The 25,692-nt window shown below is 41.0% G+C and overlaps 1 protein-coding gene across 2 annotated transcripts in view; it reads left to right on the top strand.

The window, feature by feature from the left end:
- The first annotated feature begins 2,076 nt into the window (after window positions 1-2,076).
- CSNK2A2 (casein kinase 2 alpha 2) overlaps window positions 2,077-25,692 on the top strand; it is a 38,421-nt gene continuing 14,805 nt past the window's right edge. The window contains exons 1-5 of one of the 2 annotated variants that reach the window (XM_069497905.1): window positions 2,077-2,548; window positions 3,368-3,479; window positions 13,970-14,071; window positions 16,569-16,619; window positions 25,032-25,091. In XM_069497905.1, coding sequence (XP_069354006.1) covers window positions 2,445-2,548; window positions 3,368-3,479; window positions 13,970-14,071; window positions 16,569-16,619; window positions 25,032-25,091 — 429 coding nt within the window. In that variant the 5' untranslated portion in view covers window positions 2,077-2,444. The remainder of the gene's footprint in view (window positions 2,549-3,367; window positions 3,480-13,969; window positions 14,072-16,568; window positions 16,620-25,031; window positions 25,092-25,692) is intronic. The other variant, XM_069497906.1, reaches the window with a different exon arrangement.

Below are 25,692 nucleotides of genomic sequence, written 5' to 3'. Positions count from 1 at the left end.
TTTCTTTCATAACCACAACACCATGATCACATTCATAAAATTTAACACTGATACAATACTATGATGTAATATAAACCCCATATTCAAATCTCTCCAGTGGTGTCCTTCTATGAGCTGTATTCTTTCTCCCTCCCTCCCTCCCTCCTTTCCTTCCTACCTTTTTAAAATCCAAACTCTAATTCAGAATCCTACACTTCATTTAGTCATGTCTCTCAGTCTTCTCTATTTGACAACACTACTCCAGGGTTTTGTTTTGTTTCTCCTGTGATATTGTTATTTTTGAAGAGTCCAGGCTAGCCATTTTGCAGAATGTCCCCCAGTTTGGATTTGTCTGATGGCGCCCTTGTGATTAGATTCAGGTTGAACATTTTTGGCAGGAGTACTACATGGGGGATGTGTCCCTTCTCAGCGCATCACATCAGAGGGTCAGTTGGTTACTTACTGATGATAAGATTGATCCATGACTAAGGTGGTGACCTCCAGGTTCCCCTTTGTCACCCATAAGGCATATGTGCGGTAACACTGTATTCATTGGAGGCCCCCAACTGTAGCCAGTGCGGGGTGAGCTGGTGGTGAGCATACAGTTCCAGTCCTTGCTGTCATACTGTTTTTACAGGGAAGGCAAACAAATAATGACAAGATATGCAGTTTTATGAAGGATGTGGATAGGGTGCTGAGACTTGAAGAGGAAAAAGGAGTCAGCTGTGGGAAGGTGGAGGTGGAGGTGGTGGAGGTGGCCCCTGGCCAAGCGTGGAAGGTGGAAGGAGATGAAAGATGGGTGTGTGGTGGTCTCAGGGAGGGAAAAGTGATAGGAAAAAGGCCCTGGGTCTGGAAATAATAATATTAAACACTTAGTATCTTAATACTGGACACAGTTCTAAGGGTTTTCCATGGTTTACCTTGTGTAATTCTCCCTGCAGCCCTGTGAACTGGGTGCCAGTACTGGTTTTATGCTGTAAAATCTGTAGCACAGAGAGGTTGAGTAATTGCCCAAGGTCACACAGGTTGTAAGTAAGCAGGGCTGGGTAGATTTAATTCCACAGTCTGTGCTCTTAGCTCTATCAAGGTGGAAGGAGCGAGGTCTCATTTAGAAAACAATGTGAAAAAGGATTGCAGTCTAGAGTAACCTGGACTGGGGGAAGAGGTTCTGTTGATAAAGGATTGGGATGGGAAAGTAAGGAAGAAGAAAGGCCCAGAAGATCAAAGAGGAAAGAATTTCGGGCCTAGAAGGCGGCATCATAAGACAAGCCAGCTTGGTTACTCCCCTACCCTCAGCTCAACCCCAACCCCTAGCCTGTGCCGTCTGCTCTCTCTCCTCCCAAACAAAAACAAAGTATTTACAGAGTTTCAAAGTATCTCCCCACAAATTACTTATTAATTACAAAGGGAAAAAATTATAACTTTATAGTGGCACAACCCTGCCGTCTCCAGTTTAACCAAGTGACCGAAGTGGACAACCAGAGAGGGTTCTCAGCGAAGGCTCTGGAAGAGAACTTGGGGGCAAGTACAGAAGGGATTTGTGGGAAGGCTCTGGATGAAGACAGAGTGGGAAGACATGGGGGGTGAGGAGTCTATGGGGACAGGGCAGGGTCCAGAAGGAGAAGAGGGGGTGTCCCTGAGAGGGAGGGAGAAAACTTGAGGTGGAGGAGGTTTGAGGTTTACAAGCGAGTCGTTGGGAAGGGACTTGATGGGGACAATTTTGGGTAACCAGAGGCGCATAAAAGGGTGAGTATGGGAGGTGGCGGGATGGGTGGCCAGAGGTGGAGGGGTCGGGGTAGGCGTGTCCAGGACAGTCCAGAAAGGGTTGAGATTCCAGGGTCCAGGCTCCAGGGCAACAGTCGGCGGGCCCCGGAGGCCCCGTGGTGAGCGGTCAGGCCAGCCGGAGGGTGAGAGTTGGACCGCGGGGCGGGGCGGGGCGGCGGGAGCCGGGGGCGGGGCGGGGGCGGGGCCGCCCGGCGGGTCCCCCCACGCTGCAGGGGGCGCTGTGAGCCAGGGCGGCCCCAGGCCGGGCGGCGGCCGCTCCTAGTGAGCACGGCCCCTTTTCCGGGTTTCCTCCGCCTCCTCCTCCTCCTCCTCCTCCTCCTTCTTCGCCGCCGCCGCCGCCGCTGCTGCCCCTTTCCTGGCCGGTGGCTGCCGGTGCGGTCGCCGCCGCCGCCGCCTGGGGGCCGCGAGCCGAGCGGAGATCGCCGCGGAGCGCGAGCACCGCCCGCCCCGCCGCCCCGCCGGCCGCTCCAGGGCCGGGCCGGCTCGGCCGGCGCCCCCCGCGCCCCCAGCCCGCCCGCCCCCGCGGGCCCGGCCTGGCGCGGCCGCCCGCCGGCGCACTCCTCCTCCTCCTCCTCCAGCGCCCAGCGGCCGGCTGCCTCCTCCGCCCGCCACCCCGCGCCCCCCGCCGCGCCGCCGCCGCCACCCTCTGCGTCCCGCGCCGCCCCCCGGTCCCGCCCGCCATGCCCGGCCCGGCCGCGGGCAGCAGGGCCCGGGTCTACGCCGAGGTGAACAGCCTGAGGAGCCGCGAGTACTGGGACTATGAGTCTCACGTCCCGAGCTGGGGGTAAAGCCGCCGCCGCCCCCCGCCGGGCCCACTAACCCCCTCCCCCGCTAGGCCGCCCCCCTCAAACCGCGCTCGGCCCGGGGTGATCTGTCTCCCCGCTGGCCCCTCAGCCGGGCCGGCGCTTCCACGGGTCTGCGATGGGAAGGAGAGTCCCCCATCTCGCACATGTCCTCGTTTTCCTCTCCTCACCCCACCCCCCGTAGCGTCCCTTTCTCCCCGCTTTACGCACCGTTTTCCCTCAAGAAATGCTTTCGTAGCGGGCGGGGAGAAGTGCAGGGTCCGGGAATCAAAGCCCGGTGGAAGTGAGGGAGAGCAGCCTTTCCGCCTTACACTTTTGGGTTTCTATTGGGGTGGGGAGTCAGCAGCTGGCCTCTTGAGCTATTAAAATTCTCTGCCTTTTTAGTTTTCTGAAATGAGGCTAGGTGGGAGGACATTTCTTAAAGACGTCCAGATTCTCCAAGCGGGCACTGTCTACCTTCAGGGTGTGAAATAGGAAGCAGGTGTCGTGGAGCCATGGGGTAGAGGGGGCATCCTCTGGGCCTCCAGAATGGATGCTTTGCTTGCCCCTCTATGTTGGCTCAGAGGGTTGCTTTCCTCCCCCGTCTTCCCAAGTTAGGAGGGACCAATTAGGTTAGGAGCTCTGCAAAGTGAAGGGAGCCAAGTTTATGTTGTAGCTTTCATTTAGGGAATGAGTTGTGGCTGATGTATAGACACTTCCAAGTGTTAGATTAATGGAAGTGGCTGAATGGAGTGTACAGTGGGCATAGGCTTGGTTAATCCCAAATCCTGGCATTTATGTGTGTTTCTTACCTTTCACAGTAATCAAGATGATTACCAACTGGTTCGAAAACTTGGTCGAGGAAAATATAGTGAAGTATTTGAGGCCATTAACATCACCAACAATGAGAGAGTGGTTGTAAAAATACTCAAGGTGAGTGTCCTATGAGTGATATGTAACATTTTTCCCCCACAGGTCAGAAGGATATAAGCCACGGTCTAGAAAGAGCAGTCAGTGCAAGCTCACATGTTATATATCTCTTGTCTGATGTTAATCCATTACTTCTCCCACTCTGTTTCCTGTGAACTTTTAAGAAAATACACAGACTGATCTCAAATCTAAGCATGACAGTTCAGGAACTTCGTTGTTCTAAACTGCAGATTATGGGCACTCAAAGCAAAAATTCCAAAAGGGCTCCATTTGTTACAAAGTAAATAGGTATTCAAAAGAAAGAAGAGCCTCTTCATGGAGAGTCCATAAGTTTAAGGGTTCCTTGAGTGCTATGTTTGTTACTCTTGGGTTTCTAAGTTACTCCAGAAAGAAAGTTGTGAAAAATTGGAGCGGTTTCAGAGGTGAATTTGAAGCCCACGTGGAGGGAAACTCCTCAGTGGCCAATCTGTTGTTTGCCTTTGGCTGTAAAGTTTCAGGTGGGATTGATAGAGTGAGCCATCAGTGTCGGGAAGCCTTGTTGGGGAGCCAGTGAGCCGTTGTTGCTTATCAGCTAGTAAAAGTGAAATTTGGAACAGTAAAAGGGTACACTTAAGATCACTAAAATGATAATGGGAACAAGACAGTCTTAATATCTGGTTTTAGCAGTCTCAGTTTAATAATGATGCCTTTTGTTATCTCTTGGATGAAGACATGATTTTAATGAGCATGAAGAATTGGCTAAATTTTCCTTCAGGTAACAGACTATGTAGCTTTAAGGTTTTATAGGATACACTGAAAAGTAATTCTCAGAATCTCTGGTGGGTCCTCATTATTGCTGGATCATTTAACATGTGTACGTGTCATTTAGTGAAAGAATGAGAAGACTGAAGAGTGATACAAGCACTTTTACATACACATGATTTCCACTGTGGCCGTTTTGCAGAGGTTCTGTGGAATAAGTAAGAGTGGGGGATTGAAAAGCTGTTTTTGTGTGTTAGGGCAGCTGTGTAGATAATCCCTGTTTGATGTGAGGGGTCAGGCTTACACTTTCTGGTAATCACCTTTCAGGAAAATAGTCAACTCTATCATTCAGTACCATCATAGCCTAGTGATGGAAGAGCAGAATTGCAGTAAAGAGAAATAGGCAAAGTTATTTGTACTGTCAAACACTGGGGATGAGAAGTAAGGAACTGATGTTGCAGATAAGGAGTTTGACTCCCCTCTTCCCTAAATAGTTGCACCCATGAAGTCGCAAAGTCTTTTTTTTTTTTTTAAATAAGCATAAATGTTTAAAGAAATGTTCCCTTCGTAGAAGTTACCTCGGGAAGCCATACATTTTCTCCATGAACATAACTGTAAATGTTTTTAACATAAGCTGCTTGACATCTTTCTAAGAAGTGAGCAAGGCATAAATTGAAATTAGAAATATCCACATTCCACTGCTGTGCATTCAGAAGAATGAATTGCTGACTCTAAAGCAATTCCAGAAAAATATCTAAACTTTTGTGCAATGGCAGCATTTTTAGGATAAGTGTGCTGATTTCCCGTGGTATCTGTTTTAGAGGGAACGGCATTCAGGTGTGTATAAATACCATTGTGTTCATTCAGGAAAGCATCACATTGTTCTTTAGTCATCCTTGAAAAGAACTTCATAGGGACAGTTGCTGGATAGTTTTCCCCTGCTCTAAAGATTCTCAGGATATGTTCGGGAACCCAGTTAGGAAGCTGCTGTAGGTTATTTTTACAAAACTGGAGACCTCAGCAACAAAGAAACTTATCTAACGTCACTATGTTGAAATGACCCTTAGCCAGAACTCCTGTTTCCTATTTCTTAATGTTTCTTACTGCTCATTTGAACACTGGATTGTAGGATCATAAGGTTGAGCACAGAAATAAGTTCCAGTGTTCTGGAATAAGACGTGGGGGCCCCTTGATACTCTAGTTAGCAGAGTGTTTCTTGTTTCTTTTCAACATGGTTTCTTTTCACGGTGCAGCCTGAATCACCTTGTTTGTACTGATGAAACTATATTCACTTCTTTATGTTTTTTTTTTTTTTTTTTGAGACAGAGTCTCACTCTGTTGCCCCGGCTAGAGTGAGTGCCGTGGCGTCAGCCTAGCTCACAGCAACCTCAAACTCCTGGGCTTAAGCGATCCTACTGCCTCAGCCTCCCGACTAGCTGGGACTACAGGCATGCGCCACCATGCCCGGCTCATTTTTTGTGTATATATATTTTAGTTGTCCATATAATTTCTTTCTATTTTTAGTAGAGACGGGGTCTCGCTCTTACTCAGGCTGGTCTCGAACTCCTGACCTCCAGCGATCCACCCGTCTCGGCCTCCCAGAGTGCTAGGATTACAGGCGTGAGCCACCGCGCCCGGCCACTTCTTTATGTTTTTGAAAGCCATGTGGCATTTCTGTCTAGATCTTGTTATTTTAAGGATGGGGTAAGAAACCATTAATAGTATTGTTTTGGTTTTGTTGTTAAAGTGGATTAAAAGTATTAATTTTTAAAAAGGACAAGGTCTTTATCCAGAGTTGTGCTGCTTTATTCAAATAAGCTGAAGTTATGACTAATACCTACTTTTGTGGTGTTTGGTCATAGGAAATTAGGGCCTTAACAGCTTACTCAGCTGCTCCTAATTTGGAGGAATCTAGAAAAGGCTTCCTTTTCATATAATCTTACTGTCTTTCAGCTGCAGGATTGCAGTTGGATTAACGTACCTATGTGTCGTACACATAGTAACTGATATAGAGGGCATCATAATAATTCGGGCTATTAGGAGGGTTTAGGAATTTAGAAAATGGTGAGCAGAATTTTACTATCTATCCTCAAGTGAAATTCTGGGGCTAAAATTTTAAAAGAAAACTGTCCAATCAATAGGTTGTATCTTTTTTGGCAGAGACTGTTTTGAGGAGAAAAGAGAAAAAGATGGAGGGGGGATGGTAAGGGTTTATATAGCAGGGTAGAAGCCTGCTCTAGTGCTATAAGTTTTATCTTTTGGTTCTGAAAAATCAATTCTTCAGTTCCTTTGTAGTACCTCTTAGAATGGTATACATAGAAATAAAAGCATTTGGACAGTTTTTGTCATTTAGTGAACACTCTGTTTATTTCAATACTTCTTGGGTTCCTTGAGATCTTTCAAATTAAACTGCTATTTCCTGAATAGAAGTCAAGAGCAATACTGTTTTTTTAATTGCCTAAGGACCATGCAAGAAGCAATACTATTTTTAAAAAACAAATGTACAGCGTTTTGAACCAGTGCTACAATGACTTGGAAACTCCCATATAAGGTGTCCTGTTAATAGTCTTATTTTATAAATATCTTGACTGTTCATTTTTTTCTCAGAAATTAATTCTTGAGCTTAAAAAAAGAATGGTAGTATTAAATTTTTTTAAATTATGTTTAGCATATTTGTTTGTAGATATTTTTAAAATTTTGTGTTGTCAGGAAGTAGTGTTAGAAGAAGGATGAGCATTGATGCCAGATCCTTCTTGGTAACCTCACGGTGAGCCGGTGACCTTTATGCCAAAGTTTGTTTTTTATTCTGCTTTCTCCAGTGGGAGGTTTCTTTACCCTCCATTCAGGCATGTGTATGAAGACACCTTCTTGAAGCAACCCGTTAGTGGTATATATCTAAGTTTTTTGTGAATTCTAGTTTTTGCAAATGTCTCATGATGTAAAAGGAGCTACAACACTATTACTTATTACTAACATTAAAAACAATATAAATGTTGGCCAGGCGCGGTGGCTCACGCCTGTAATCCTAGCACTCTGGGAGGCCGAGGCGGGTGGATCGCTCAAGGTCAGGAGTTCGAGACCAGCCTGAGCAAGAGCGAGACCCCGTCTCTACCAAAAATAGAAAGAAATTATATGGACCACTAAAAATATATATATATATATATATATATATATATATAAAAATTAGCCGGGCATGGTGGCGCATCCCTGTAGTCCCAGCTACTCGGGAGGCTGAGGCAGGAGGATCGCTTGAGCCCAGGAGTCTGAGGTTGCTGTGAGCTAGGCTGACGCCACGGCACTCACTCTAGCCTGGGCAACAAAGTGAGACTCTGTCTCAAAAAAAAAAAAAAAAAAAAAACAATATAAATGTTAAAAATCGTGTGCAAAGACCTAGGCTGTTTCTAATATTGTGGTTGTGTCACAGATTGAGAGTGTGGTCCCACAGAACATGGGAGCTTACAAACCATGAGAACCCAAACCCTGTTTACATATGAACCAGGACCCAGGACCCAGGACCCAGGGAAAGGCCGTGATTTGCTCAGGGTCACGTGGTTAGGGGTGGAAATACTGGATTTAGGGCCCGGTATTTCTGTCATGGAGTCTTGGTAGATTTGAGGAGCACAATTAGGATGTTGGTTGGATATTTGACTTTTTGATGTACTCAACTGTGAAATTAATTTGTTTCTAATGATTTTTGGAGTTAACTCTTCTCAAAGGAAGTATTTGGCTTTGGTGGGTTGCTAGTTGAAGTATGGAATCAAAAATACTCAGCTATAGGGACCCAGGCAGGGGTTCTCTATGATTTGTATTCACAGTCATATGTTTAATGAGAAAATGAGAAGCTACTTTACTCTTGGTTTGAAACCTCAGTAAGCAGTATTTTTATGCTTTTTTAACCCATGTGGTTCCTCGAAGTCTCCTCATGACCCGTTGCCAGATTTTTGGGTTAATGGTTTTATCCCTTTAATATACAGAGTTGATTCTAAAGTGAACCATGTGTGAAAAGAGTATCTTAATACAGCGTACCCATTTTCATATGTACAGCAGGGCTCTAGATAGTTTCTAGAGCCTAATTCAGGATCTGCCACCTCATAATCAGGGTGGTATAGTGTAAGAAATGCTGTAAATAAATGGAGGGGAGAAGACTTGGGTTCCATAACTAGTTCGTTCATTTATACTCACTTGACTCTGTTTTCTCATTGGCAAAATAGGTATACGTTTCCTATTTAACCCACAGGATTGTTGGGAGAATCAGATGAAATGTAGATATATGATCATGTTTTAGTAATCTACAAAATGTTTTTCTTTCCTGAGAGAGTATGGCCCAGGAAGTAGACTGTCTGGATTCGGATGTTAATTTCAACACTCAGAAACTCTATGACATTGAACAAATATATTAAAACTCTCTGTGCCTTAGCGTCCTCAAGTAAAACTTCATTAATAATACTCATCTGAGAGGATTAGAGGCAGAACCAGTAGTACAAAGGTTGTAACATTCTCTTGGTGAAATTCAAAAGGCCTGTTGTGTGTCTTGCCCTTTCTTTCCGATTTTTTTGTGTGTTAAAATAGATATACATAAAATTTACCATCTTAACCATTTTTAAGTGTATGGTTCAGTGGTATTTAAATCCATTCATGATGATGTGCAACCATTACCCCCCCCCCCTTAACTCTTTTCGATCCTGTAAAACTGAAACTCTGCACTCATTAAACAGTAACTCCCCGTTTCTCCCTCCCCTCTTCCCCTGGCAACCGCCATTCTGCTGCCTGTCTCTATGAGTGTGACTGCTCTAGGTACCTCATATAAGTGGAATCATATAGTATTTGTCCTTTTGTGACTGGCTTATTTCACATAGCACAATGTCCTCAAGGGTCATCCATGTCGCAGCATGCGTCAGAGTTTCCTTCCTTTTTAAGGCCAAATTAATTTTCCATTGTATGTATATACCTCATTTTGTTTATTCATCCAGCAGTGGGACACTTGGGTTGCATCCATGCTTCAGCTGTTGTGAATAATGCTGCTTTGAACATGGGTGTACACATACCTCTGCAAGACCCTGCTTCCTTCCAGAAGTGGAATTGCTATTATAGATTATTAGGTAATTCTATTTTTAAGTTATGGAGGGCCTTTCTACAGTGGCTATACCATTTTACATTCCCACCAACAATGTACGAGGGTTCTTATTTCTCCACATCCTTGTCAACACTTGTTAATTTTCCATTATTTTTATAGTAGCCGTCCTAACATTTGTGAAGTGGTACTTGATTGTCATTTTGATTTTATGCCTAGCCTTCTTAAATCCTGAGAATAAATAATTACCCTCAAGGAGTTGATAATGTAATTGGGATAATGAGACTTGAAAGATTAGAGGAAAACTTGCTGTGAAGAAATAACTGCTCAGGTAATATTTATATTGAGGTCAGGTACAGCGAGTTTTAGAGATGCTTCCAAGGTAATATATGCCATCATCCAGGCTGGACTTCCTTCCTTACTCCATCCTACATTCCTGGCAGCCATTGTTCATTGTAATTGTTATTGCAGATGATGAAATTGATATCTCTGTGGTGCCATCATTGGTTTGGTAGAATAATAGTAACCCCAAATTTGAAAGTTATGAACTATATTCCTGCCTGTGTTTATCAATTCGGTTGTGCTTGGAAAAAAATTTAAGTGGATCTTTGCTTGTTAATAGTTTCTGGAATTTATTAAGGTCATAATTCTTACACCTTTGGTAGATGTAAGTTTGCAAGTTCAATCACAATTAAATGCAAGTAATAGAAATCATTCTCAGGTCTGGCTTTTTTTTTTTTTTTTTAAAGCAGCTCTGAGTAAATAAATAGGACAGATTACTGACTTTATCAACTTTTGTCTTTCTAAGCAGCCTGTCACTAAATTTGTCTTTTGTTTTAAAATTTTTAAATGTTGGTAAATTGGGAAAGAGAAAAAGTACCTTAATTCTTAGATTACTTTGAACAAGGTTTTCCTGAATAGCTACAACTGATCATACAGGCAGAGACCTTCCAAAAAGATATTTTTTCTTTTTTCTTTTTTTCATTTTCAGAGCTCATGCACAGAAAATTTTAAATTGTTTTTTCTTTCCCCCTTAAATATTTTCTCTAGGTGTGTGCCAAAATTCATTTATTATTGAAACTTTTTTTTTTGGTTTGGAGAATAGCTAAATTGTTTCAGTTTGAATCTTCTAAACAGTTACTCTCTGAATTGGAATAAGTGAACCCCAGATGGGAGACTTTTTCTAACATGTGAGATGAAATTATGAGATTTTCATGGAAATGTGTGTATTCTCTCCATTTTATGTATCTGGTTGTGAATGAGTACAAACTCTGGACAGGAGAATCAAAACATCCTTATTTCTGTAAAACTCATAATTTATTTTCCTGTGAACAGTCTCCCTTAGGAATCTTCACTTTTTCTCTTTGATCCATTTGTAGAATTAAAATGATCACTTTCACTTCCTCGGAGCTCATTGGTACTTTAGCTTCTGGACCATCTCAGATTCAGAGGAATAAACTAACTGAGGCCGAAGGGAGCTGCCGGTAGCCTGGTTCTTGGTGCTTTGAGGGGAGTGTTCTGGGCTGTAGGTCACCTTACTTTTTTATAGTCTCTTGGTCTTTTATGAGGACTCTAGCTGCTATGGGACTCCATTGTGCCACTTCAGAATTGGCCTGCTGTTCCCATTCTCTAGTTTGGGAAGTTGGACAGGTGACAGACAGCAAAATATGCTTCAGATGCTCCATAGGATACCTTTAGACATAGTGAAAGGCAGCTCGATCTTAACTGAGTTGTCCCTGAGCAGTGTGCCTGTCTGGCCTGTTGCTGAGTAACAGGAGAGCAACTCAAGACTTTATATGGGGCAGCGTCGTAAAAGCAGCTTATTTAGTGGGTTACCCCGCAAGGTGTTAGAACTACCCTTAGGAGTAGAAGAGGATGTTTGGTACATAGGGGCTTCTGGCTGTGGGTTTTTTTTTCTGTTACCACTCCCACAGATCTGTAGCTGCATTCCATAGTGGATGGCAGCCCTAGACTTCTCTTACATTGAAAGGCATTGACCATGGTGGCTCACGCCTATATTCCTAGCACTCTCGGAGGCTGAGGCGGGCGGATCGTTTGAGCTCAGGAGTTAAAGACCAGCCTGAGCAAGAGCAAGACCCCGTCTCTACTAAAAAAAAATTAGCTGGACAACTAAAAATATATACATAAAAAATTACCCGGGCATGGTGGTGCATGCCTGTAGTCCCAGCTTACTCAGGAGGCTGAGGCAGTAGGATTGCTTGAGCCCAGGAGTTTGAGGTTGCTGTGAGCTAGACTGATGCCATGGCACTCTAGCCTGGGCAACAAGAGTGAGACTGTCTCAAAAAAAAAAAAAAAGAAAAGAAAAGAAAAATTGCAAGAATTCCCATAGATTTCACTCAGGTTCCTCAAATGTTAACATTTACTTCATCCTTCTCTCTGTCTATGTCACATATATACCGTATATACGCATATGTATGTATTTACATGAATATGTACATATATACATCTGTATAATTATATATATATTTTTAAATAAAGAAACTCTGTATTTAAATGGGACTCTAGAACCATTGGGCCTAACAGACAACATCTGTATAATTATATTTTATGTGTTTTTCCAAAGTTCTTGAGAGTACATTGCAGTCATCTCTAAATACTTTTGTGTGTATTTCCTAAAAATAAGGACAGTTTCTTATATAACCATAAAGGGCTGTGTTAAAAAATCAGAAATTAACATTGATACAATGCTGTTAGCTAATCTATAGCCCTCATTCACATTTGCTGATTATCCTTATAATTTTTTTTTTTTTTTTTTTTTTAGAGAATCTTGCTCTGTTGCCTAGGCTAGAGTGCAGTGGAATGATTATAGCTCACTGTATCCTCAAACTCATGGGCTCAAGCATTCCTCCTGCCTGAGCTTCCCGAGTAGTCAGGACTACAGGTGCACACCACCACACCCAGCTAATTTTTAGACCTTTTTTTAGAGATGGGGTCTCACCATATTGTCCAGGCTGGTCTCAGAAATTATCCTCATACTGTTCTTTATAGCAAAAGAAAATCCCAGAGCATGTGTTATATTCAGTTGTCATGTTTTTGTAATCTGGAACAGTTGCTGAGTCTGTTTTATGACTTGAGCATTTTTAAGCTTACAGATCAGTTATTTTGTAGTAGTATGCCTTCCTTGGCTATTTTTTTTATTGAGTTACACCGTGCATCATTTTCCCAAAATCTTGAGCTCCTTAATGATATAAACGGACTAAGGAGTAAGGGTTCTAAGTGGTGATGGGGAAGTGGCATAGCAGCCACATCTGCTCTACTAGAACAGAGTGGGGAGTAGGCATTGTCGTGGCAGCTAACTCCAGTCTCCCTGTTGAGCACCCTATTTTAGGTGATGCAGGTGCTCTGTGTTTCATAGTCTTCTCCATCTCTGTTTTCTTAATGTATTGAAAGCTGTAGCTTAGTGACCAACAAAAGATGGTTTCTCTGGCATATGTGTATGTTACATTTTCCCCCTGCCACCAGCACCACACACAGGCTTTTTAAATCTTGTCTCACCGTTTCACAGCAAACCCGTCGGCCTCACTTTGCCTGTGCTATTGTTACAGTGTCTCCGTGATGGAATACTCCTCTTCCTTCTTGCATTCCTCCCGTTAACACACTTGGGAAGCAAAAGCACAGTGGCTAAGAGTATGGCATTCAAAGTCAGACCACCCAGCCTTGATTCTGCCCCCACTCCTACTAGCTGTGTGACCTTGGGCAAATAGCTCAACTTTGCTGAGTCTGCCACATAGAGGTTTTGTGAGGATTAAATATGACTTATTACTAAATAACAAATTACTAAAAATTTGAAAATAATAAAGCTTACATTATTGGGTACTTACTGTGGGCCACTGTTCTAAGTGCCTTATAAAGCATACTTGATTGTGATAGTCTTATTTTTTCAGAACTACTTTTATTCTGCAAACTCTTTAGCCCATTTAAGACAAGATAAAATATATGTAATGCAAATATTTCTGATAAAAGTCTTGAATTTTCCTCTCCAGCAGACCAAACGTCAGCAAATAGAGATTTCAGTCACTACTGTATCAGAGATCACTTTTCTCCATTGCTGTTCCAACATCTCTTTCTTTAGGAGTAGGAGCTGCTGGGAAACATTACTGGCTCTGTTCTGATTTCAGATTCTAGATATTAAGGAAATGGGAGTGGCGACAGGAAATGGAAGCCAGCAGCTGGGAAACAAGTTTGTAACTTGATGTCAGTGGACTGGTCTTTCACTCCTGGAAGACAGAATTACATGTAACTCATTGGAAGGGCAGGTGTTTCACCATTTTGTTTCAGTTTTTCCGTCTGTGAGTGCATTATATACAGCCGTTCAGAGCTATAACATTTTCCATTTGGCAGTTAGTTATCTAGTAAGCAGGGATTTTATTTTTAAAGCATGACATGGGTGTTCAAAATTTTTAAGTGCCCTAGCTGTGACTACTTAAAGATCTTGACACATAAGCTGGATGAGTCTGTAAAATACTTAATGTTAAAGGTTCTTAGGGGCAAGCGCAGTTGATCTCAATGTTTTTCCTTCTAATTTAGGCTTGCTTTTTAACACAACACAATGTACAAGAGAGCATACTATTCATTTGATTGGCTAACATTGTTTTAAAATTTTATTTATCTTATTAACTTCAAAAGGAGTCTCACTTCTGATTACTCTTGTGTATTTAAGCCAGTGAAGAAAAAGAAGATAAAACGAGAGGTTAAGATTCTGGAGAATCTTCGTGGTGGAACAAATATCATTAAGCTGATTGACACTGTAAAGGACCCTGTGGTAGGTGTCTAATGGTTGCGGGGGAGAACTAGCAGGCTGGGGTATGGATATGGGGGGTTGTTTAACACAGAGAACCTCAGATAATGCTACATAGTGGGGTGTTTGTCTTTACTGCTGAATGGTTGTGAAAACTAGAGAAAAATCACGGTGGCCCAATGATAAGGTAGCCACCACCACTTTCATGGAACCTAAAAATGTACCGAGAAAAATCCCTGTCCTGGCTTTGTTACCTCATTATTTTGGTTCAGCCCACAAATGTTTGCTGGATATCTCCTTTAAGCTTCTGCTTTTCTCCCAATTTTGAAAGCTAACAACTGGCAATTTGCATTATTTTATCTCACTTAAGTGTGACATTTGAAAATCTCAATTTACACGAGGATATGTGGGAAATCTCCACATGGACACCCGGTGTAGAGAGCTGAGCAGCTCACAGCCCTACTGGGTTGTGATGGTTGAGAAAGAAGAATCTGCCATTAGGGCTCACGTTGTATATGTATATACAACTGAAATATTCTTGTTAATGCTTAATTTTTAGCCATTTTAGATGTGTTGTTTAATTTTGTTTTCTCTCCCTGGAGAGTAACTTAACCTTGAGTGATTCTGACTAGCTGAGGTTAAAGACTCCCCGCCTCCCCTACTTCTTCTGTACCACTTCCCATCCCATTTCTGTTCTCTACCTGCTCTACGTCAAATATTTCCCTGTTCTCCTCCTGTGATAGTCTTTTGTTTATTTAAGAAGTAGGTCTTTGCCTCTGTCTGCTAAAGACATCCTCATAATAGTAGCGAACATGCATTGAGCACTTACTATGTGCCAGGCGCTGTTGTGAGTGTTTAACTGTGTAATGTCATTTAATCCTCACAACAGTCCGGTGGAGTGGGTACTGTTACTGTCTGCATTGTACAGACGAGAAAACTGAAGTCTGCGGAAGTTAAATAATTTGCCCAAGATTACACAGTATTGTTGAACTGAAGAATAAGGAACATTTTTCCTTTTGGACCCTGAAAAGACTGAGAAGGAGTGGTTGTATGTCAGATTGTGTCTAATTGGCATTAAAAAGTATATCCCATCCTGATTAGCTCAGATTTTATAATGACTAGCTCTGGACTACCTAACGTTTTGAAAATGGCCTGCACTAAAAATGAGTGTTGTCTGTTTAAAAAGGCACATTTATAGGTCATGAACTCTTTGCCCTAAAAAAAAAAAAAGAAAGAGAAGAAAATTTAAAGTTTTTTTAAAAAGAAAAAAAAAAGAGCACCATATAAAAATAAAAATTTCAGAAGCATTTTTAAAATATGACCAGTAGGTAGTATAGCAAGAGCATTGCCATTTTGCTTTTTTTTTTCAAGTTAACAGAACTTACCTGTGTTATTATTTTTGTAATTTGTTACTTAGAGTGTGTATGTTTTACATGATATGTAAGACAAGTAAATTGAAATTGACAAAAATCAACAAGGAGCCCTTGCCCCTGACTGTTAGAGAATCAGGCTTATTCCAGTGTGTAGAGAGATCTGGTGGCCTTGATGAAACCCCTAAAACTCCAGACTAGCGAAGAATTGTTTGATTATGGCTGCTGTCGGGCTGCTGCTGGAGTTGTTCTGGTGTGAGTGTACTATGGCCTGTTTCCTAGGTAATTTTCACCTGGCCCTTGAGTAAAAGTCGCCAGCAATAAAGATTTCCAGGATGATTTTTTTTCTTTTTATAACCCTTTAAGCCTCTGCTTTTCTCCCAATTTTGAAAGCTTATTATTGCCAATTAGCATTATTTACTTCACTTAAGTAAACCCTACATTTGAAAATCTGGATTTACACAGAAAATGTTGAACATTTTGTACTCAGTGCATTAAAGATTATAGTGCTTTAAAAATATTTGGTTATCTACCATTTTTTGAAACACATCTGCTTTGTAAGGTGAGACATTCTTTAATGGTCTCTAGCCAAGGCAGTAATTTTACAGTGTAGCTTATTGATAATTTCATGGGTAATTGTATTTTCTTTTGGACCCTATGATAATTCTGTCAAACGCATCTGCCTTGCTAAACCAAGATGAAACTGTGTTACTCCTTTTGTAGTTGGCAAACTGGAACAGTGCAGAGTGTAAATCCTCACATAACCATTGACAGGTTGGTCAAGGCCACTGATAGGTTATTCCAAGAATATCTTTTTTTAACACTTTTTATTATTATAAAAAGTTTCAGCCATTTGCAAAAGTAAAGTGAATAATGTAATGAACCTCCCTGCACATGTCGCCTGATTTAGCAGTTAATCAGCCTGTGGCCAACCTTGTTCATCTGTACTCCCGCCTCCCACCATCCCCAGTTATTTTGAAGCAAATTCCAGACATCGTAAAATTTCAAGAAGACACTTTCTGAACAACCTGTCCCTGATGACTGAATCCCTTTTTCATCTAAGTGGGATTTGAGGATGGACCATGTGGCAGAAGCAAATTATATTGATTATTGTTTGGGTATTTAAAAAGCATTAATATTCTCTCTTGCAGTCAAAGACACCAGCTTTGGTATTTGAATATATCAATAATACAGATTTTAAGGTGCGTATACTTTTTCTTTCTGGCATGGGGTTAATGGGGGATGGGGAGGTGGTGATAAGTACTGTTGACTTTAGGACACAAGAGGGCCGGGTGTGTCATTGAGAGTAGGACATTACAGAGTGGATCGCTTATAGCATGAGTACAGGATGCAGAAAGTGGTTACAGTTCCTACATTTGGTAAAATTACTCATCACCCTTTGCCAGAGTAGCTGCTCAGCTGGGTCTAAGCTAATGCCTCATCTGTAATGTAACACTCCTGTTTTAGACAACACAGCTTTGGGTGGGTGTTAACTTTGATATTCATAAGAAATCTTAACTTTGCTGAAAGGAAGGGATAAACTGATACAGGGCTCTTGTGAAAAGAAGCAATGCGTTGCATTCAAGCTGTCAGATAATGAGTGTGTGTGCGTTCATGCACACTATGTACAAAGCAGATGATACAGAAAAACTAGTGAAGAGTCACTGCTTTAGAAGAGCCCTATCTTGGGTTTTTCCTTTTACATTTTCTTACATTTGTAATATATGTTATTTTAGACTTTGTTATTCAAAAAGCGCAGTTTTAAACTGGTTTTTCTTTAATTTGTTTTTATTATTGTTCAAACACTAAAACCTTAACTTCTGACAAGGTTTTTGGGGTTGGGCATACCAGATATGGTAGAAACCCCTTTTTAGAGCATAATTTGAAAACCAATATAAAAACAAAATAGTGGTGTTGATTTTCAGGTGCATTTAGAGGACTTTCAGTTCACTCCATCAGTGAATAAGAGACTTGTGGTTTTGTTATGATAGAAGCTAGAGACAAAACCAAATCAGTGATTGAAGGATGCTAGTGTCAGGAATGATGCGTTTGGGTGAAAGTTAAAAAAAAAAACAAAAAAACTTGTATTTAATTTTTCTTAATCACTCTAAAATGACTCTAAAACAAGATCAATTAGTGAAAAATAAGCAAAAGAGGATATTTTGACTTATAAAGCAATAAGTAACAGTACAGCGTATACCATATCTAACAGGTTTTCTTGTTAATGTGACTCCTTACAGGTGAAATCAGTAGTGAGCTCCAAAGAGTGGATGTAAATTTTTTCATTCAGTAGCATAGTGGTGGTTAGCTTGGTAGAGTACTTTGCTGATGTATGTAGCTGATCGTATGAATCACTCAGGTTTATCCTGGTATACATGAGTGGGAATGTATGTGCATGTCTTAGAGAACTAGACAGGCTTTAGTAAAACCACACACTTTTCTAATGCAAAAGTTTAAAAGCTAGTTTTAATGGAACTACTTAGTGCAGTTCCCCAAGTTTTAAATGCCTATGCTTCATTAATGAGCTTTTACCGATAGTCTGGCCACATATATAAAATTTCAGTTCAGCATTTTGTGTTTCTTGAAGTGACATCTCTGTTGATTTAACAACACAGTAGAGATCAGCAGGAATTATAATTCCTTAGAGAAATCTTTCTTGGGGTTTTAATCCTCAAAAGGGGTATTTCATACATTCTTTAGTACTTTTCTTTAAAGGGATCATGGGAAGTTAATGTTTTTTTTGAGGCTTCCATATCTAAAAACATCTTTATTTTGTCTTCCCAATTTATTTGTCTGAGGTGTAGAATTCTAGGTTTAATTCATAATTTCCTCAATTTTGAAGAGATTGTTCCAGTATTAACAACGAAGGCATTCTGGGTTGCATCTTATGTGATGGTTTTTGTTTTGTTTTTCTTCTGCAAGCTCTTGGGATTTTCTTTTCATTTCCAGACTTCTGAAATTTCACAATAATGTGCCTTCATATGGGTCTCTTTTATCGTTTGTTCTCCATACTTGCTGGGCTTTTTCCCTTCGTTTTGGAAATATATTTTTAATGTTCTTTGATTTTTCTCCCCTTTTTTCTTTGTTCTCACTTTCTAGAACTCAAATGTTAGACTTCACATCTTAGAGCTTCATTTTGGTCTCAGAACTTTTTAAAATAGTATCCTGTTCTTTTATGTTTTATGTAATACCTTCTATTTTCTCCCTGAGAATACTTTTCCCCTTCATACCTTTTCTCTGTTTTTCTTTCAGATTCCTTTGTGTGTGTGTGTGTGTGTGTGTGTGTGTGTTTGTTATTTCTCTCTGTTATAATTGTGTGAAATGTCATGGTTCTTGAATGTCTGCTCACCTTTTAGAGTAATGCTCTGCGGAGCCATCGGCTCCTGTTTCGAGGACGCAGGCTTGGCTGCTGGCATCTTAGTAGTCACGAGTCGAGGAGAGCTTGTGCAGACTTGACTTCATTCTCCTGTGTTCAGAGTGGTGTTTTAAACCCGTTCTTCTGTTTTTAGTACACCCCGTTTATTCTTTTTCAGTGATACTTGGCAAGATCACCAATCCAGAGCCCTTCTGTAGCTTTTCAGTTTGAGGCTATTTGCTTCTGGGCCCCCTTCACTGTTGGCAGAATTTTTAGCTTTTTTTCCTACTAAGTCAGTTGGACATGTTTTCTAGTTTCAAAATGTTGTCTCTCCCATTCTCTTAGTTCTTATAAGTTAATCTTCCCACCCCGTGCTCCTCTTACTGTTACTTTAGAGGATCTTCAGGTAGAAGCAGAAGTCTGTGATCTGCTATGTTTAACTGGAGGTCCGCTTTGAATGTTAAGCCATGACATTTTAATCAACTTCGGAGATCATTAAATATCAGGTAGCAAATGTGTATTTTGGAAGAGTAAATCACAGGGAAATTTTCTCTTCGAGATAGTACGGCAGGCCACAAACAGGAAGATCAGTCGATTTAATTTTTTTTTTGACAGAGTCTCATTCTGTTGCCTGGGCTAGAGTGCCGTGGTGTCAGCCTAGCTCACAGCAACCTCAAACTCCTGGGCTTAAGCGATGCTACTGCCTCAGCCTCCCGAGTAGCTGGGACTACAGGCATGCGCCACCATGCCCAGCTAATTTTTTCTATATATATTTTTAGTTGTCCAGATAATTTCTTTCTATTTTTAGTAGAGACGGGGTCTTGCTCTTGCTCAGGCTGGTCTCGAACTCCTGACCTCGAGCTATCCTCCCGCCTCAGCCTCCCAGAGTGCTAGGATTACAGGCATGAGCCACCGCCTCCTAACTTCTTGAGTTGAAGTCAACTCATTTGATTTGTTCCTGTTTTTCTTGGTTGATAATACCTTTACTTAAGTCTATACAACCCCGAGCATCATTTCAGCTGCATTCCATGGTTATGGAAGTTACTTTTAGATAATTTTCAGTTTAGAAGTGCAGATTCCAAACTTGTGGATTGGTGGTTTTCTTCCTAGACTTTTTACTTTGAAAAACTTAAAACCTGAAAATTGGAAAGAATAGCGCAATCGGTACCCTCCTATCCTTCACCTGGATTTACCAGTTGTTGGTATTTTGCCACATTTGCGGTTATCTCTGTCCCATCTCCTGATCCTCCCCTTTCTGTCTCTTTGTCTTTTTGCTGAGTCATCTTAAAGTAAGTTGCAAACGTCATCATGATACTCTACTTATAAATATGCTAGCATGGAAACTAGGACACAGTACCGTTAGTACATGTAAGGAATTTAATATTTATGCAGTAATGCCATCTAACTCAGAGTTCATATTCAAAAATTTCCCAGTAATTACCATTCTAGTAATATCCTTTATAGCTGTGTGTTCGTCAATATATGATCCAGGATCCAATTGGGTTTTTAAAAGATTTCATTGTACTTTGTCCAGAGAACATGTTCTATGCAATATTGATTATTTGGAATTTGTGAGTGGTTGCTTTTTAACTTTAGTACATGACATGATCATTTTCTTATACCAAGCTTCCTAATTTAGTTCAGAGCTTCTGTAGCCTCACTAATTTTTTTCCTTGTATTTCACTTTGTGATGGAGGTACTGATTTGGTTAGTTTCTCCTTGAGATCAGCAGTTATGCTTTATGTATGCCAAAGCTATAATGAAAGATTCGTGGTGATACTTAGAACAAAAGACAAAACTGGAAAACAAATGAATAGGAAAAATCAGTCTCTAAGAGTTGCAGTGAGTAATTACAGAAAATCCCAAACCCAGAAGTGTCTCAGTGAAAGCTGAGGTACCATTTTGAGTACCAAAAAAGTTTCTATTGAGACATGCTTCTCAATTTTCTATGCTTTTGGAAGAGTGTAAATATAATAGACATACATTTTGAGTAAAATACATCATTTGGACGTTTTAAAGTTTGATAAGACACTCTAAATGGGTTCCATCCTAAGAAAATGATAGAATCACATTGATATTTGGAGAATTTTAAATCATTCACAATAGAGGTAGGCCTTGACTTAGCTGATAACTGAAGCATTGCTAAATCTGTTAAGAGTTTGAGTTTACAGGCTAAATACAGTTTCCTTGGTTGGGGGAACAATAATAATGTACTGTTATTAATAGGTCATTAACATTATTGTGTCATTTTCTGTAAGAAAATAGAACTTTAAGAAAATAAGTGACATTTTCAGGTGATTAATGGTAGCTTTGATTTGCTTGATCAAAGATTTATTCACCTTCCTTAAATTTCTAAAAATGTTGACCTTGGTTTTATTCTGGATCTTGTGGGTTACATGTTAACAGTGCCTAAACTATTGACTGCTGCATTAAACATCTCTTTCCCCTTCACTTTATATCCCACTCTGCCCGATTTTTCTTCTCTCTGCATGAGGACCCCTGGGATTTATGGACATAGACTAAGCTGTGTATATCAGGGAACGTGCAAGCTCTGTTTGTGGTTTGAGAGTTTGCTGTGTTGGTGATTCTCACATCTGGCAGGTGACCAGAGGTACCTGGGAACCCTCCTGAGTGGTAGTAGCTAGGAGTGGGGCCTTGTAATCTGTGGTTCATTACGAGGCAGCTGAACTGCACCTGGAATTTGAACGGCTCTGTCTGTGTGCCTCTAGGAGGAGCGAGGCCCACCTGTGGCTGTTCCATTCTGCCATCTGCGGTTTTAGACCAAGGAGGACCTGAATCTAATCAAATTGCAGTTTCTGCCATTCTCATCCTCAGATGTTTTGGGGTTAATCTAAAGGCCCAAGAAGTTTCCACCTTGGGCCCTTTAGAGTAGTCCTGTAGTAAAACTGACTTCTAGGGACATGACAGTGTGTTTGAGACTTTGGAACAGAGTGGGATTGGTGAGTAATTTCATCCTCACTACCTTTGTGATCTGGAAAGCATAGGCTTGTTTTTTATAAGTCACTTTATAAAAGTGTAAGCAAAGCTGACTTCCTGCCAACATTTTGCAGTGGGTTATTTAATATAATGTTCTGCATATAGCTGGCTAAGAAGAATGGAGGGAAAGTTTGGTTCTTGTGAAGATTCCCTTTCTAATTTGTCATGGACTCTTGGTACTTCTGTATTTCTTGGAAGACAGTTTCTTTTTTGTCTATTTCTATAATGTTTACCATTGACTGGTAAACATAAAAAATGTGTGCAGGGCAGAACCACCATATGTGTGTGGCATATATAAAGTATATGCTGTTCTGCTTTATGAGGACTTAGAATGTGGTTGGAGAGTTTGGTGTGGGAAAAAGGGGTGTACTACCGAGTTCAGTGGACCCTTGGCATACTTGCGGGGTCGGGGAAGTTCAGATATCTTAAATCACCAAGTTTGGTGACTGCCACCAGCCACAGTACCCATTTTTCTCCACGATAGGTATATTCCACAACTTACAGAGAATGTTGGCATGGGACTCTTGGGGTGTGGGCAAAGCATACAACAGAGTGAGGAATTGCCTGGACAACTTGAGATCACTGCCGATACCTGAGTGAGGAGTGTTAACTGTGGGGGTGGTGCTGCTCTCAGTGTCCTGCGAACACCCCACTTGGAGAGTAAAATGGCATGGTGTTCAGAGAAGGGAGAGATTGTTGCTAGCTCTGTAAAAAGCGGATGGTATGGGTTTGGTTTTACAGGTGGGGGGGGTGGGCAGGGTATTCCAGATCGGCCGTGGGGGCACTGGAAGGGAAAAATGGAGACCGCAAACATAGGTTTGTTTGGTCAGAGCAGGGGACTTCTGGGGACTGCAGTGGAGAACAGAGCTGTGAAAGTTGGAGGATGCGGATTGTGGACCCTGGAGAGTCCTGAACTTTAGGCCCACATGGTTATATGTTACAGAGGTAATTTGGTCTCCTCCCACCCAGAGCTTCTGAGACATGAGTGGGAATGGCAGCCTGTCATTCAGGACTTTGTAATATATTAGACCTAAACACCAGAGTACAATTGGTGTCTTTTGTGTTAAATAAACTTGATGTTGGTTCAAATAGCTAGAAATACTATATTGGCAGTCAATTTATCTTTATGCCTTACACCATGTACACAGATACGCCGTATAGGTACCACATGATAGGAGAGGAAAGCTTTGCACAGGTAAATGTCCTGATAAAAATAGCATATATTGGTTTTATGAAAATAAAATATTGTAGCCCTCTGAAGGACAGAAAATTTGATCTTTTCTCTTTCATGTGCTATTTATTAACTTGAAGTTCAATTTAGCACAGTCTCTGTGAGTGATTTCCTTAACTCACTGAGGAGGAGCTGCTTTGGTGCCCAAGATATGGTACCCTAAGCCTCTCTGTGCATTTAAGCTGTCGACGTGCAGCCGAGTACTGGCTAAGCAGCTTTCCTTGCAGTGCCTGCAAAGCTAGGGGAGAACAGAGAACTTGGGTGTCTGATTGTTCTTTAGCTGAAGCTCTCCTGAGCAGAAGTGGTGGCTTGTTTGTGCCGTTCTGCCTGAATTTGGGTCAGTTGCGGCCAGAGCAGCCCAACGACACCGCCCGTGCACTGGCCTGTGCGTCTTCATTCCCTGCCGCCCCTGAGCCAGCGGCTGTCTGAGGTCTATAAAATCAGATACTCTCACTAAGCTGGAAGGGAGAATTACTCTTACCTAAAAGGGGAAACTTGAGAAAGAAGCAAAGTCCTGGTCGTCTTAGAAAATGCTAAATTTGATGTTTTCCTTAAACATTTTTTTGAACAGGTAATGTAATTTACATGAATATAAAATGTTGTACAGTGAAGTCTCCTTTATTCTTTCCAGCTGCCTGTTCCTCTACACACATACATACATGAAACCACTTCTATTAGTTTCTTCTTTATCATTTTTTCAGATACAAAAAATACTGATAGGTAGTTTTAGTTTCCCCCTTTACACAGACACATTGTATACATTGTGCTCCCTGGAGAGATTCCCTACATTGCTCGAGTCTTTCTTCCAATAGAGGAACAACAGAAGAAGTTTTAAAACATTAACTGCCATGTGAGTTGTATTTAACTCATGCTCCTGTTGAGTCTGGGGCCTAGTGAAACATGTGTAACTCACATCTCTTCACCTTGGGAGCCATGAGAACTATTTTTCAAGTTGCATGTAACTAACGCCCAGCAAACAATAAAAAACAAATTTTTCATTCAATTAGAAAGGATCATTTGTTTTTGAAGTTTTTGTTCTATTTTCATAATAAAACACTGTGGCCCCAAGAGAAAAAAATTTTTTCTGGTGTGGCAGTCAATGGTTAGTGAAGGTGTGTTGGTTACTTTTATAGAAAGTCTTGCTTGAATTGATGGGGAATGAGATTTACTTGGAATTGATTGAATATGAAAGATAATAGAGTTTCTGACAAGGGTTTATGATGCTTTTAATGAACCTTGTTGCATACAAGTTATTCTGACTCTTAGATATTGAAGGGCTTTTTTTAAACTCCCAGTGGGTGGCTTTTTGGATTATCAATAATGAAAATTTTCATTTGTATATCAGTTTGGCCTGTGATCATTTTCGGTACCCCTGTCTTTTTCTTTTTAACACCTCATTTCACTACTTTTTTTTCTTACCCCTAAGACATAAATTGTTGCCTGTGAAATATTCTTTTTTTTTTTCCAGCCTGGAATTAGTTTTGAGGGAACAGAGGGTAGAGATTTTTAGAAAGTTCTTGCCATCTCCAAATGCTATAGCACATCATTTTCCTCATGTTTATTTCATAAATAGCCTATCTTGTCACTATTTACCACATCAGCCTATAAATTTCTTCCCAGATCTGCTATCCACTCAGAACTCACTTCTCCAAAGTATATTCTGGTGTTGCAGTGGGGTTAGTTTGTTGATGTGCAGTAAGAACGTGAAGATGGTTGGACAGCTTAGACTTTGCAATAATGTAATTGTGGGTATTAAAAGTCATGGAGTATTAAATAGCAAAGATCCAAGTTGGCTTAAATGTTTTTCTTCCTTAGAATTCCTTAGGTTCCCCCCCCCTTTTTTTTCTGAAGATTAAAATATTAGGCTCTCATCTTTAGTCTTTGTCCCCATTTGTTCCCAATCAGGTAATAAAAAGTCATAGGATTCCTTAGTAACTTAAGCACCAAGTAAACTTACAGAGACTGGCCCACACTTGGGATGACAAGATGCAATGAGACTAAATTAACTTTGTTTTCTGAAATCTGTTTCAGCAACTCTACCAGATCCTGACAGACTTTGATATCCGGTTTTATATGTATGAACTACTTAAAGTAAGTGGCATTCATAAACCATGAATTTTTTCAGGCTTATTCATTAAAGGAGGTTTTTGAAAGAACATAGAGAATTCAAGAAGAATATTTCTTGATGCCAAGAGAATTTAGTGAGGTTTTTAAACTTACATTGAGGGCTCCATTGTGGAACCTTCACATAGAAACTTTCCAGTGGAACTGAGAAAGATGGCCAAGTTAGGGAGTACCGTACCGGGACGTCATCCCAAAGATTAGAACCTCCCATGCCTGTTCTTGGTCCTTGGATTTTCTCTTTGTTGCTTGATTAATACTTACTATGAATATAACAAATCACTGAAATTTAAGGACTTTCTAAAAATGACTTATTGTTTCTCATAATTCTGTGGGTTAACTGGGTGATTCTTTAGGTCTGGGACAACTGGAGTGGGGCACAATGGTCCAGGATGGCCTCATTCACATATCTGGGACCGCATCTGGGATGGCTGAGGTTTCACCCTGCAGGAAGTTAGTCCAGGCTACTTCCCGTGCTGATCTTGGGGTTCCTAGCAGCAAGAGAAAGGCAAACCTCAACGTGGAGGCCCCTTTCATGCTTTTGTAATATTTGTTAATACCCAGTTGACCA

Source organism: Eulemur rufifrons, chromosome 23 (genome assembly GCF_041146395.1).
Source record: "Eulemur rufifrons isolate Redbay chromosome 23, OSU_ERuf_1, whole genome shotgun sequence".
Taxonomy (NCBI): Eukaryota; Metazoa; Chordata; class Mammalia; order Primates; family Lemuridae; genus Eulemur; species Eulemur rufifrons.
Note: the sequence above shows the minus strand (reverse complement) of the source record. Positions and strands in the feature narration are given on the sequence as shown.